The sequence below is a fragment of the Oncorhynchus mykiss genome, chromosome 22 (genome assembly GCF_013265735.2).
Source record: "Oncorhynchus mykiss isolate Arlee chromosome 22, USDA_OmykA_1.1, whole genome shotgun sequence".
NCBI lineage: Eukaryota > Metazoa > Chordata > Actinopteri > Salmoniformes > Salmonidae > Oncorhynchus > Oncorhynchus mykiss.
Window position 1 is genome coordinate 35,689,252 of NC_048586.1, and position 14,258 is coordinate 35,703,509.

General features: G+C 40.8%; 1 protein-coding gene across 1 annotated transcript in view; it reads right to left on the reverse strand.

Annotated features, from left to right (window-relative positions):
* Nucleotides 1–8,334: 8,334 nt before the first annotated feature.
* Nucleotides 8,335–14,258, reverse strand: part of LOC110501794 (ras-related protein Ral-B) — a 41,219-nt gene continuing 35,295 nt past the window's right edge. Inside the window, exons 2-5 of the mRNA XM_021579628.2 lie at nt 11,376–11,597; nt 10,796–11,004; nt 10,381–10,558; nt 8,335–10,191 (exon numbers count right to left, since the gene is read on the reverse strand). Coding sequence (XP_021435303.1) covers nt 10,066–10,191; nt 10,381–10,558; nt 10,796–11,004; nt 11,376–11,489 — 627 coding nt within the window. The 5' untranslated portion in view covers nt 11,490–11,597 and the 3' untranslated portion in view covers nt 8,335–10,065. The remainder of the gene's footprint in view (nt 10,192–10,380; nt 10,559–10,795; nt 11,005–11,375; nt 11,598–14,258) is intronic.

Genomic DNA, 14,258 nt, shown 5'->3' on the forward strand with positions numbered 1-14,258 from the left:
TGTCTTCTGTCTATGCACCACATAGGACTGTTTTCGGTTTTTTGTAAGTGTTCTCATTTATCATCTATATTAAACATGTTGAACACTAACCACTCTGCATTTTGGTCCTCCTCTCCTTCAATGGAAGAAAACCGTTACACCTTCCCAACAATGCAGAGAGAAAACAAATAGAGAAATAAAGTAAAACATGTAATAATAGATACACAATGCATGACGATAACTTGGCTATGTACAAGAGGTACCAGTACCAAGTTGATGTGCAGGGGAACAAGGTAATTGAGGTAGATGTGTACATATACCTAGGAATAAAATGACAGATAGTAAACAGTAGCAGCAGCGTATGTGATGAGTTAAAAAGTTAGTACAGGTAGCTATTTGGTTTAATATTTAACTAACTATTTAGCAGTCTTATGGCTTGGGGGTAGAAGCTGTTCAGGTTCCTGTTGGTTCCAGACTTGGTGCATCGGTACTGCTTGCCATGAGAGAAGAGTCTATGACTTGGGTGGCTGGAGTCTTTGACCATTTTTAGGACCTTCCTCTGACACCGCCTGATACAGAGGTCCTGGATGGCAGGGAGCTTTGCCCCAGTGATGTAATGGGCCATACACACTGCACTCTGTAGCGCCTTGCAGTCAGGTGCCAAGCAGTTGCCATATCCAAGCAGTGATGCAGCAAGTCAAGATGCTCTCAATGGTGCAGCTTTATAACTTTTTGAGGATCTGAGGGTCCATGCCACATTTTTTAGCCTCCTCTGGAGTAAGAGGCGTTGTTGTGCCCTCTTCATGACTGTGTTGGTGTGTATGGACCATGATAGATCCTTAGTGATGTGGACACTGAGGAACTTGAAGCTCTCGACCTGCTCCACTACAGCTCCATCGATGTGAATGGGGGCGTGCTCCGACCACCGTTTTCTGTTGTCCATGATCGGATCCTTTGTCTTGCTGACTTTGAGGAAGAGGTTGTTGTCCTTGCACCACACTCCGGGACTACTAAACCAGCCATATAAGGTACTAAAATGATAGGCCTACTCTCAAGCAAGTTGTAGGATCTTAATTTGAGCCAATTTGCTAGAGTAGGAAAATAATCCTGCAGCAACAGGAAATGTGAATTATTATGTAGATTATCATTTATGGACATTTCTGTAGAGGTTCATACATTTTTCATAAGGAAAAATCTCATCTGAAATTTCAAAGTGAAAATTACAGACTTCTGAAGCCTTTTTAAAACTCAAATACACGCCAAGTTTTTAATTTCCTGCATTACGGGAAATATCTCCTGCAACAGGGTGATAAAATGAAGATCCTACGTCTGTATATAAATCCTCACTTACTTAAACCTCTGCCACTTCGCTCATATCTCCTTTAGTCTATCCCATCTCACTATGTGCATCCAGGCCTTTACAAAATGTGGGGTTTGTTTGCGTAGCAGATTTGGGGATCCACCATCCATCATCAGTCGTCTACAAAGAGACAAATATTCAAATATAATTTTGTCTTACTGACAAGTCTCTTGTACTGTGCAATCAAACATAATTTACTGGCTATATGAAAAGAGCGAATCAGTGGTATGGACACATCCATCCTATTATCAGGACTAGAAGAGAACATTGAATACAAACAGACATGCAAAGCTATTACAGTTTTTCTCAATTGCTAAAACACAATTTCTGAACCCTTGCTCCATTTCCTGAAAACATTAAACACAATCTTCTAACACTATTTACATAACCTCTGACTCCTCTCGCAAAATGAAACATTCGCCTCAAAACAGTTTCACCTGTGTTCAAAATCAAACACTGCTCTCAAATCATAAACAAAGTGATCAAAATGATATACACTCTCAAGCAGTCAGTAAACAATACACCGAAAAATAGAAAACACATTGTTCAAAACATACAATTCTCAGGGAGAAGTACATTTTTAATCTAAATTTTTTTTTTATTTTTCCGTCATTGTCTTTTGATGAACGAAAACATGTTCTATCATAGTAGCTCAAAATGTATCCGAAATTACTACTCTGCTTTGCTCCTTGTATTCCTATTTTTACAGTACTGAACCCTGCATCTCACAAACTTGTCCTTTGTCTCTGTGATATTGTAATTCTTGTTCTTTGTTGATATGAACCTGCAACCAGTCAAAATCTATTGAGCAGTCAGTACTGTTAATAAATAACAAGAACAATGTCCAGGGCCATACAATTTGTCCATTGTACAGTATACAGCCTACAATGCACTGTACTACATTAAACAATACTAAAAGGGAGAAAAATCAAAGGAGTAAACATGTGATCAATGTGCTTCTTCTTGTCTTTGGGCTGGGTCAGGCCAGAGCACTTTGTCGACATCACAAGCAATATTGTCCCTCCTGAGGCAATGGGGGAAGAAGCCTCTTGTGTGCCGTATCCAGCCCTGACATGATTCCTCACCTATATCACTGCAGGCTAAAACCATGGCTTGCAGCAGATTTACTCTGGTGTAGGGTTGTCTATCATACACTTTCCATCTCCAAGAGGAGAAAAACTCCTCAATCGGATTCAGGAAAGGCTAGTATGGAGGGAGGTACAAGTTCATAAACTGCCCATTGATGTTAAACCATTTAGCTCTTGACCCTGCTGCTCTTGAACCTGCTGCTCAAATAAAATATCTCTTAGATTGGCAATAATTCTTAGAAGGTGCTGGGTGTTATATGGCCCGAGTGGAACATGGTGATGTAGAACACCATGGTTGCTGATAGCAGCACAGATTGTGACATTGCCACCTCGTTGACCAGGGACTTCAACAATGTCCAATCATGTTTCGGCCTCTCCTTCTCCTCTTTGTTAGATTGAAGCCTGCTTCATCAACAAAGATGAACTCATGGGGTCTGTCCAAGGATTCCAAGTCAAATATTGTCTGAGACAGTTCTATACTGTAGAGTACAATTAGGCTTCTGATTCACATACATTGTATGTACTGTCATTCACATAGTATGTGTTAGTAGACAATCTGGATTACAGTCAATGTTTCTGAATGTACACTTACTTGCACATACTGAGCTCGCAGTTCTTTCACCCTTGGTGAGTTGCGCTCAAAAGGTACTCTGTATACTTGTTTCATTCTTATCCTGTTACGATGGAGGACACAGTCAATTGTGGAAATGCTGAGACTGTCGATTCCCTGGAAGTTTGTGTTGTCTTTTATCACTCGTTCCTGGATTTCTCTGAGTCGTATTGCATTATCTTGAAGGGCCATGCCAACTATAACAGCCTCTTACTCCCAAGTGAATATAGCTGTCCTTCCACCTGCATGTGGCAGCCTTGCAATTCTACAAAAAGTAGTTGTGCAGTTACAAAACATACGGTGATTAACTTTACAAATGTCTGTTGAAACAGCTGCATATAGTACAGTAAATTTGCAATTACAAAAATACAGTAGTGTACTGTACCTGTTCTCTTCTCTGAATGTCCTTACTATGGTGGACAAAGAAAATTGGCTCAAATTGGGTTGCACTCTTAAGTCCTGCTTCCCTCATTTACAGTCCATGGACAAGAACATGGTCTATAACTGTTGCTCGAATTTCATCAGATATTTCCACTCTTTGTCTTCCTCTTTCTTGCCCTACTCCTCGCATACACACTCATCCTCTCACATTGTTTCTTCTATCCATTCTCAGACTTTCTCCTTCCCACCTTCAACAACCTGTTTGCTCTCTGAACTGGCTTATATTGGTTGTGTCGCTTCATTTGAAAGAGGTTAAATCAATTTTGAGTGGTTGTGTTCAATCAATGACATGTGTTCTCTATTTGTATTTGATTGTTGCCACTTGTGTTTACCAGTATGGATGACATGTGCATTAGAGTGCAGAATGTGTTTTGAGAATGAGAATGTGTTTAGAGTTTTGCTAAAAAGTCAAAGTGAGATCTGCAAATTGTGTTTTACCATGTGAAATGGTTTAAGGTATTGACAACAGACTGCATAATTAGCTAAATGAGTCCAGGCAACTGAGAACTTTGTTCAGCCAATGGGTTTTAGTAATTGAGAAAAACTGTAATGGTGTGACCGCCACCTTGTGGCCAACAACTATACTCCTCCCGAACATCCAATAGTAGGCCGATAGTGCGGTGCCCTAATGAAATGTAATTTTATGTCCATTATATTTCTGTTTTGTTCCAGAGCAATTACACTGAGTCTGTTTCTCTTTCTGTGTAGTAAAAGGACTGAGGGTGCTTTATCACTAAACATTACTCATCCCCAACATTAGCTCAAATATAACGAGGGTTATAGAGGACGAGCCACTCTGTGGAATGATAAAAGGCTTTGGAGTGTGCTGATGACACTGCATTGGTCATTAGCCTTCCTCAGTTTGCCCTTTTCATACATTTCTAAATAAGTAAGCTTTGAATTTAACATAACACCTAATCTGTGTGCTTAAGAGGGGCATAAGAAAATGATGTATCAGAGCTGAATGTCAGGTAGGGTAATAAGCCTAGAGCCACCTTAACTAATCAGTCACCAGACAATATGAAAATGCATTCTCAGTCAACGTACTTGGTAAAATAGAGGTTAAATAAAATAAACATTAGTCTACTGTTAATACCAGCATTCACATTACCAGTGATGGGCAGTATTTATGTTACAAGTATTTGAAATGTGGATATGAATTACTTCTGGGAAATGTATTTTCACTCCAATGTATTTAGTTTTTTGTATTTTCAAAACACTGTAATTAGTATTTTCAAAATACCTTTATATACCATTTTATCAAGATGTTCATATTGTGTGGCCTCCCTTTCACCCTACACTGGTATCAGCAGTCTGATCGCACTATGGAGTGATAAGAGCATCGGCTAAATTAACTATATATAAATGTAACATATTTTGATAAATACTTTGTTGGGGGAAAATGTACTTGATGCAATGTTGTTTCACCTAGCTAGTTTAAGATGAATGCACTAATTGTAAGTGGGAAACTCTTCTCTACGGTTTTAACCGCCAAATCACAAAACTCCCCTTCTAACTCACCCAAGCTCCCTTCAATCGCTTTAATTGTAAGAGCATTTGCTAAATGACTAAAATGTGAATGTAAACCTGTACAACTGCAAAGCATGCTGAGTATAATTCTAATGAGCTCTGCCCAGAAAACAAGGCCAATAATAATACCCAGTGTATTTTGCAGTTCATTTTGGTATGTTCTTTTTCACATATAAATGTATATTTCGGTCATTTAGCAGACACGCTTATCCAGAGTGACTTGCTCAGCTAAGGTAGTTAAACAACATCACAGTCATAGCAAGTAAAACATTTTTGTAACTGTTACTGAGAATGGTGTTTCTGTTCGGAAAATCTAAATCAGAAAATACAATATTTATTTTGTTTATTTTGATACTGTACATTGATCTTTATGGTATTTTTTTATTTTGCCCATCAATGCTGAACAGCAGGATGAATCTGGATGTCAGTTTTCAAAGAGTAGAAAAGAGCGAGTAGAAAAAGCTTATTTCTCTCACATTTTTGTGCACCCATTTGTTTACATCCCTGTTAATGAGCATTTCTGCTTTGCCAAGATAACCTGACAGGTGTGGCATATCAAGAAGCTGATTAAACAGCATGATCATTATACCTTGTGCTGGGGGACATTAAAAGGTCACTATAAAATGCACAGTTTTGTCACAACACAATGCCACAGATGTGTCAAGATCTGAGGGAGCGTACAATTGGTATGCTGACTGCAGGAATGTCCACCAGAGCTGTTGCCAGAGAATTGAATGTTAATTTCCCTACCATAAGCTGCCTCCAACTTTATTTTAGAGAATTTGGCAGTACGTCCAACCGGCCTCACAACCGCAGACCACATGTAACCACACCAGCTCAGGAACTTCACACCAGCTGGATTGTCTGAGACCAGCCAGCCGGGCAACTGATGAAACTGAGGAGCATTTCTGTCTGTAATAAAGCCCTTTTGTGTGGAAAAACTCATTCTGATTGGCTGGGCCTGGCTACCCAGTGGGTTGGCCTATGCCCTCCCAGTCCCACCCATGGCTGTGTCCCTGCCCAATCATGTGAACTCAATAGATTATGGCCTAATGAATTCATTTAATTTGGCTGATTTCTTTATATGAACTGTAACTCAGAACACCTTCCTAATATTGAGTTGCACCCCACTCCCCCTTTTCCCTCAGAACAGCCTCAACCCATCGGGTCATGGACTCTACAAGGTGTCGAAAGCTTTCCGCAGGGATGCTGGCCCATGTTGACTCCAATATTTCCCACAGTTGTGTCAAGTTGGCTGGATTTAGTTTGGGTGGTGGACCATTCTTGATACACACTGGAAACTGTTGAGCGTGAAAAACCTAGCAACGTTGCAGTTCTTGACACACTCAAACTGGTGTGCCTGGCACCTACTATCATACCCGGTTCAAAGGCACTTGTCTTTTGTCTTACCCATTCACCCTCTGAATGGCACACAAACACAATCCATGTCTCAATTGTCTCAAGGCTTAAAAATGGTAGTAGACATCAATAAAGATCATAGCTTTCACCTGGTGAAAGCAAGTCTATTGCAAGTCTATGTCATGGAAAGAGAAGGTGTTCTTAATGTTTTGTATACTCAGTGTGTATATAACCACCTCTTCCTCTGTTACTAACAATAAAACTGTGTACGTTGCAATTTTATTCTTATGATATGTTTAGGAAAATTACCAAAGTCTGGGGTTTGGTGTTCAAAGTGAAATTACTGATGTAGCTAGCAAAACTTGTGTTTTCAAACCAGCTAGCTAGCCCACGAGTTGTCAGGCCGTCCGGTCACTTTTTTGAGTCGGCAATGTAAACGTGGAAGGCAAGAAGGAGCGCTATAACGCCTAGCCAGTTAACCTTCTGGTGTTCTAAGTTTCATGGAAATATGCTCAGTTGTTATAATATTATCCACATGTTGTTACAATATTGTCCACATATACATGGCTTACATATGAGGTTGAGATGAAATATCCTTTTAACAGATCATCCGAGCAGCCAAAGCACCCGCTATTTTCCCCAATCCTCCCCTCCTTCACATGTTCGAATATGCCCAAAACTAGAACGGATATAGAGCTGTAAGGCAGTGGCCTGCAGTTTTAGGGGTATCGAGCTGTCAAGCCAAGGGCCTTAATAACTCTTTCTGTAAACTCCTGGGCAATATCTTAGTAACATCTCTATGCTTTATGAATGTAATGAAACAAGCAAGTATAACCTAACATAATAACATAAATGCTTAATGGCTACAATATTTTCAGCATTTAAAGAGATTATGTGGTACTCTTGTATACTTTTTAGTCAGTAGTTCTGAAAGTAGCACTCACGAAACAAAAGTGGTCCCCGACAATTGCGTACTAAGTCACGTATTTGCAGAAATGTCCACCATGTCGTTGGGCTCTCTGCTTTGTCCACTGAGCAGTTGGGCCCGCCCTACAACTTCATTGGGTAACACTGGGAAGGCCTCTTGCTAGCAGTCACTCAAATGCGAGAGGCTGAAGCTCATTGGCTCAAGCTTGTTGGCTTCCCCGTGGGGGGAAATGTAGGGAAAACAGTCACTTTCAAACTAAGGATTCCATGGCTAATTGAGGCACAACAGTAATTGTGCTCATAAATTAAGTAAGTATGAAAAGAGGACACATTGACACATCCAGCCCAAAGTGGGAGGTTAAAAAATGACTTTCTTAGTCACCAAAGTACCGGAGCATGCCAGGGCTCTCTGGCCCCCGTTCCTGGAGCGCTACCCTCCTGTAGGTTTTCAATCTAACCCCTGTTGTAACTAACCGGATTCAGTTTATCAACCAGCTAATTATTCAAATCATGTTTGCTAGATTAGGGTTGGAGTGAAATCCTACAGGACTGCAGGTCTAAAGGAACAGGGTTGGAGTGAAATCCTACAGGACTGCAGGTCTAAAGGAACAGGGTTGGAGTGAAATCCTACAGGACTGCAGGTCTAAAGGAACAGGGTTGGAGTGAAATCCTACAGGACTGCAGGTCTAAAGGAGCCCTGTTTTTTTGCACCATCATAACACGTGACATGTATCCATCGAAATAACGGCAAATGACTAGCTAAGGACACCGTCTGGTATTTTTGCTTCCCTGGTCCATAACGACATGATGCAAACCATTACTTTACTTACACTAGGAGGGTAACTGTAGGCTACTGCACATGCATGCAATCAGAAACACAGTTGACAGGTATATCAAGTACTGGAATACTAGTATGCATTTCCAAATATACATTCAAAAAAAGTACATCAAAAGGAAATATTGTCTACTCCCATTTGGTTGAATCAAATACATTTTACACACTATGGTGACAATTTTACTTTAAGAAGACCACGCCAATATTACAAAGAAAAAAGCATTTATTTGGCAACATTTTGAAGACATTTTTTTGTTCAGAAGACAGTGAAAAACCTATCAATAGTAGACTAGCTTTAAAACAACAGAAGAGGACACACATTTTTATAAAAGAGCAGAACAGTTAGGACAGTTGTTGGAAATATTACTTTACTGTTGTAGGGCAGAACAGAGTGACTGATCCAACAATAACAGCAAACAAACTGTGTCCCTCACCAGATTGGTGTTCATTAGGGCACAATGTTTTTCAGCAACAACAAAAAAGTCCCTTCCTGTTTCAGTCAATTTTCTTCCATTTGGTGCCAAATAACATGACCCAGGTTTCATTCACACGGACACAAAGGAACCAGAAGTATCAACTGTTGTCTGATGCACATACATTCACTCAGTTAATTAACAAACATTATTTATATAGTGATTAGTTGGTAGGCCGATATCATGTTATCCTTGTGTTGATGGCACAAACTGCTTTAGCATTCTCTAGCATGGGAACTCTGAACAGTTATTTTTTTAAGGTATTGGCAACAATGTAGTGCACTTTCCACAAAAAAAGCATTTGAATAAAACCCAAAATAAGTACAAATATTAATAACCCAAAACTGAAGATGACTGGCTGATAGTTATGGTGCCAACTCTTATGGTGCCAACTGACCCATATCGAAAGGACTAATGGATGTGGGGGCAGTTCCATTTTCAGTTCCTGTATTTACCAAGGAATGCCAGCAGGGGTCTCCAGAAACACTGCCTGTCCAGAACCACAGGACCTCTGGTTAGTAAACTGTTACAACTTCACACTTCAACATCCATCCTACTTAGACCAGGGCCAGGAGTTTTTCCTGACAATGTAAACTGACTGGCCCTAATAATATCACATGTGCTTTGAATCCTAAGACGATGAGCCTTCTTGATTGACAATTGCTTTATCCTATTGTAGAGGAAACAATGACACGTTCAGTCCTAGTCCCTCTTACTAACTGGTAAATATATATTTTTTAAATCATTAACAAACTAAGCTTAGTCTGATGTCCATACCACAAACAGACATCAGTAAAAAGCATTGAATAGAGTTTCGCTACATTTCTGTCCTTGACTGAACCTATCCCCATTCACAGATCCATTCCCATTCTAGATTAAAATCCCCATGCACGTTGTAGACTAAAATAAATGGCATGATCATATGTTGATCATAAAGGACAGATATATTGAGATAGACAGAACAAGATCCAAGCAGACTGAAGTTAGTGTTTGGGGCAGTTTGGTAATTGGCTTGTTGTTATCAGGGGAGAGCTCATGCATTGCAGTCCAAGTCACAGAACAGTGGTCACCTTCCATAAAAAAAAAATAAACATCCAGAATATCTATCAAAGCTTAAGTTTTAGATACAAAAACAGTGGTTGAGAATGTGGTAAACACCTGGTTTAGAAAAAAACAAACATTTCACTTCAACAAGTAAACTGAAATTCCAAATTCCAATTTTCTGTATTAAAAAGCAATGAGCAAAATTGCAATTGGAATATTAGTTAACTTCTGGAATTGACAAATTAAATAGAACTGACCCCAAACCTGCTAAACAACACAAAAAATATGGCCAGATTCAATACTAACAGACACATATTTCAACTCAACGTGAGGATGGATGCTCTGTGATTCTGGTCAAGTTGGTTCCTCAGCGTAACGATAGATTGTGGTGTTTTGTGTTGTAAAGGTCCATGTTGCGTTCAGAGTAAACAGCATCGCTCTTTGAAACTCTTCTTGTTCTTATTCTTGTGCTTCCCCTTGCCGTTTTTGTCCTTGTTTTCCGACATCTTCTTTCCCCGCACCTCCCGCATCAGGTCAAAGAATACCTTGAGAATGAAAAGGAACCATGTTACCACACACATTTACCTGAACAGACAATTACTCAAGTGATAGTCCACCACTATTTCTGAATTACTTGAGCACCTTGAAAATTACATATAGAAGAGAATTGTCTGCAATATGTAATTATAAACACGCCCACCCACCCATACACACAAACACAGACAACACAGTACCTTGTCGACGTTGGCTCGCGTCTTGGCTGATGTCTCCACGTACTGCACCCCCCACTCCTCTGCCTTGGCTCGGGCCTCGTCTACAGACACTTGTCTGCGGTCCTCCAAGTCAGACTTGTTCCCCACCACCAACAGAGGAATCTTATCCTCTTCCGCTTTCACACGCAGGATCTGCTCTCTAAAAAACACACATTATAAAGACTTATTAGGATTGTAGATCCACAAACAAGCATTTAAGGTACACAGGTCCTAGATGCATGCACCACACACACACACACACACCACACACACACACACACCACGGCTTGGGTCTTCTATCGTTACTGTCATCATTGTGACTCTCCAATCTGACTCAGCTCCATATGACTGTCATCACTGCCATACCATACATGATAACTAATGAAGGATCACCAACCTGAACTCTGCTGTGGCTGTGAAAGACTCGTGTTCTGTGATGGAGAAGACTAGCAGGAAGCCCTCTCCACTCCTGAAGTAGTTGTCTCTGATAGCAGCATAGTCCTCCTGTCCAGCCGTGTCCAGGATATCGATCTGGACCTCCTCTCCATCCAGCACTACCTTCTTCCTGTAGCTGTCTGCCTTGGTGGGCTCGTAGTCCTCTACGAACTAGGAGGAGGAAACCACAGAACCGTCAGAATGTCTCCAGCAGACAAGACTAAGTTAGGCAGATAGTATGTAACTGTCTGCCTTGGTGTCTCGTAGTCCTCCACAAACTGGACAGAGGACCAAGACGAACACCTCAACCACACAGTCATTATGTCACAGTACTTAACGGGAAACAGTTGAACTTTGGGTAATGTGAACTTTTATTTAATTCTTGTCAAGTTGGATAACAGGGTTCAACACAATGTAACAATGATGTATGACAGGCTAGCAAACATGGAATGCTCAGTTTGTGTGAGCATGAATCGTGTCAATACTGCTGTAGCTATGCAATGAGTTGAGCTAAATGTGTGTGTGTGTGTACATGTTCTCACCTCGTCGTACATGAACTGCAGTGTGAGTGCAGACTTGCCCACACCCCCACTGCCTACCATGATGACCTTGTGCAGGGCCAGAGAACTCTGGGTCTTATTCTTACTGGCAGCCATCGCTGGTCTCTGTCTCACACACACACACCGTCACACACACACACACACACACGCACACACACACACACACACACTGTCACTATTGCTCAAAACACTCACTGACACCACCTGTGGACACAGAGGACACAACAGGTAGACAGTGAGTAAAACACATACAAACAAGCAATACTGATGTTACACACAGTACTACACACAAGGCCCAGTCAACAGTCTACAAAGCTTGGGCGGTATATTGTATATACCGTATACTGTGGTATCTGGAAAAAGACACAGGATGTTTTCTCAATACCATCAAAACTATTTCTCTGTAGTTCTCCAATAAATGTCAATATTCATAGCTATTTTTTAAGTTAATACCCGCAGTCAACTTGTGCAATAAGTTAACAGAGAAAGTAGATTATGTTCTTCATTTCACCTATCACATTATTTTACATTATGAAGCGTACCGTAGTTCCGCAGAACAGTTGAGCCAGTCACGTGTTTGTAAATAGCACAACAAGAGAAAGCAGGAGCCGGTGAGTCCATAACCTTCTATATCTATCGGCATGTCTCTGTTGTGCAGTGCACATGAGGTGATGAAGGTACACTTTTATGCAATTTCCTACTAAATGTTTGCCATCAGATATATTATAATGGCTTTCTGCCAGATGTCAAATAGCTCTAGATGAGTTATTTGTACAGTTGCCATTTTTTCCCTGTGCTTCCTGCTAGTGTTTTATTCTCCGCCATTCTTCTCCCCTCTGCACATGCTGCTCTTCCTTCAGAAAAGCTGGCATCACAACTTTGTTCATTTGCGCAATTTCTCTCATTCACTTTCTTTTGTAAATGTCCACACTATCCGAAAATGACATTCGGTAGCTACTGGCTATGCTTGTATAACTTTATAAACTGTATTTGCCTGTCTTTGCAATTTAGTTTATTTTCGCTTTTGCTCGTTAGCATTTGTGATTTCGCTATTAGTTTGTTCTAATTGTGTTAGCATTCTGGTAATCTAGGCCCAATGGGCATTTCTTGCCTTTTTAGCAACCCCATTGTATGCTATGCTGGTAATACTGTAAATCCCGGGATGAAAGACAGTATGATGATATGAAAATCTTTATGATGATATGAAGCCATCATGCCTACTTCTGTTGGGTGTCATTTTTAAATAGGATAAATCCCTCTTAAGGACAGCCTAACTCATAGAAAACCTCAGAAAGAGACAGACACCTTCAGGGCAGGGCAATAGCTTTGCATATACAGAACACTGTGCAGTTACTGTCAGGTGACTTTTAGTGCCAAGAGACATTATGTCAAAGTAGTTCAGTGGGTGAAATTATAATATGCTCTGGCCAACTGATATCCCTTGACAAGGCTGTTTAATAACATATCGTCTGCCATTTATTTGAACCATCATGGCCTTTGAGCTTCAGTGAGAACAGTTTCAGCAGTGTCAAACTGGGAGTTATCAATAGAAAGAGTCATAGAAATAGAAATAGTAATCTCCAAATGTTTCAACAACTACCCTCTTACAGAGTCATACCCTCATACAGCATCATAGCACCACCCCCCCCCCCCCCCCCCCCCCAACAACACATTGTCTCAGCTCCCCTGCCCTCCTCCCCCAGCAAGGGCATCATGTGGGTAGGCAACAACAACAAAACGTTTTTTTTTTTTTTTTAAATCCAATCACGATTTAAAATTCAATGGCTGTTTACCGTAATGGCTGACTGTAGGACCATGCGGAGCATTGCTGCCAGCCTGTGCCCCTTTTAGAGGGCTGAGACCGTTCCATTTGATTTACTGGTCAGTGGTTTAGGCAGTGTTCCAATTGCTTTGAATTTGATGTCAGCATTTGAACCTGGCCTAGTAAACCTTGTTGTAATCTGATAGCCAGGGGTTAATTTAATAGGGAAGTGGGGAGCCCTCCTTTTTGGTGACCATTCAAAACCAAAGGCTGTTTTGTTTGCTATTAGCTGTGAGCCTAATTGTTATTTTAATTGATTCACCCATTGACGTCGGTTTTGAAGTCAGCCTTGATAGCGAGTATTATGCATCTATTTCATGTTGCACTGTATGCACTGTTCCACAAGTAGGCTAAATTAGTCAATGTAGCCTATGTATAATGAGGTTGAGTAGTACATTGTACACACCATTCCACAGACCTTTAAACCTAATATACTGTAAACCTAATACTGCTGTGATACTGTCTGGGGGACATTTTTTGGTTGTGTTTTTGCTGTTCTCCAAATAGCATTTTAGAGCAAAACAAACACAGCACCCCCACCCCAAACTACTTCCTGCGGCTATGTACAGAGTCACTGTAATGAGGATAAATTAGATCTGGAAAATTAACTGCATCCTGAAACATACTGTAACAACTCCCTTCACACTGTTGTGAAGGCTTTGTCAAGGAAGGGACCAAGCCCTGTCCTTCCTGCTTCTGTGTAGCATAGCCTACTGACATGCATCTTTCTCTCTCCACTCTACCCCTCCCTCCCTCCAGGCATGGCCACAGCCAAGCTTAGCTGGTTACCATGACAACCTTCACCCCGCCCCAGTACAGGTAATGTCTTGTTGACACATGCACATAACATAAATGGTTGTAGCATCTGTCGACCGACTGTGGGGTGCAAGACTAATGAGGAACTTTGTTCCAGTACGCTGATTTTGGCACTGATCATTTCAAGGGGACATTTAGCCCATTGACTTGTCATAGACTTGCCCCAAACTGGCAGAAATGTTTCCGTTTAGAGGGGTGGCGACTTCACTAGTCTCATTAGTACATTT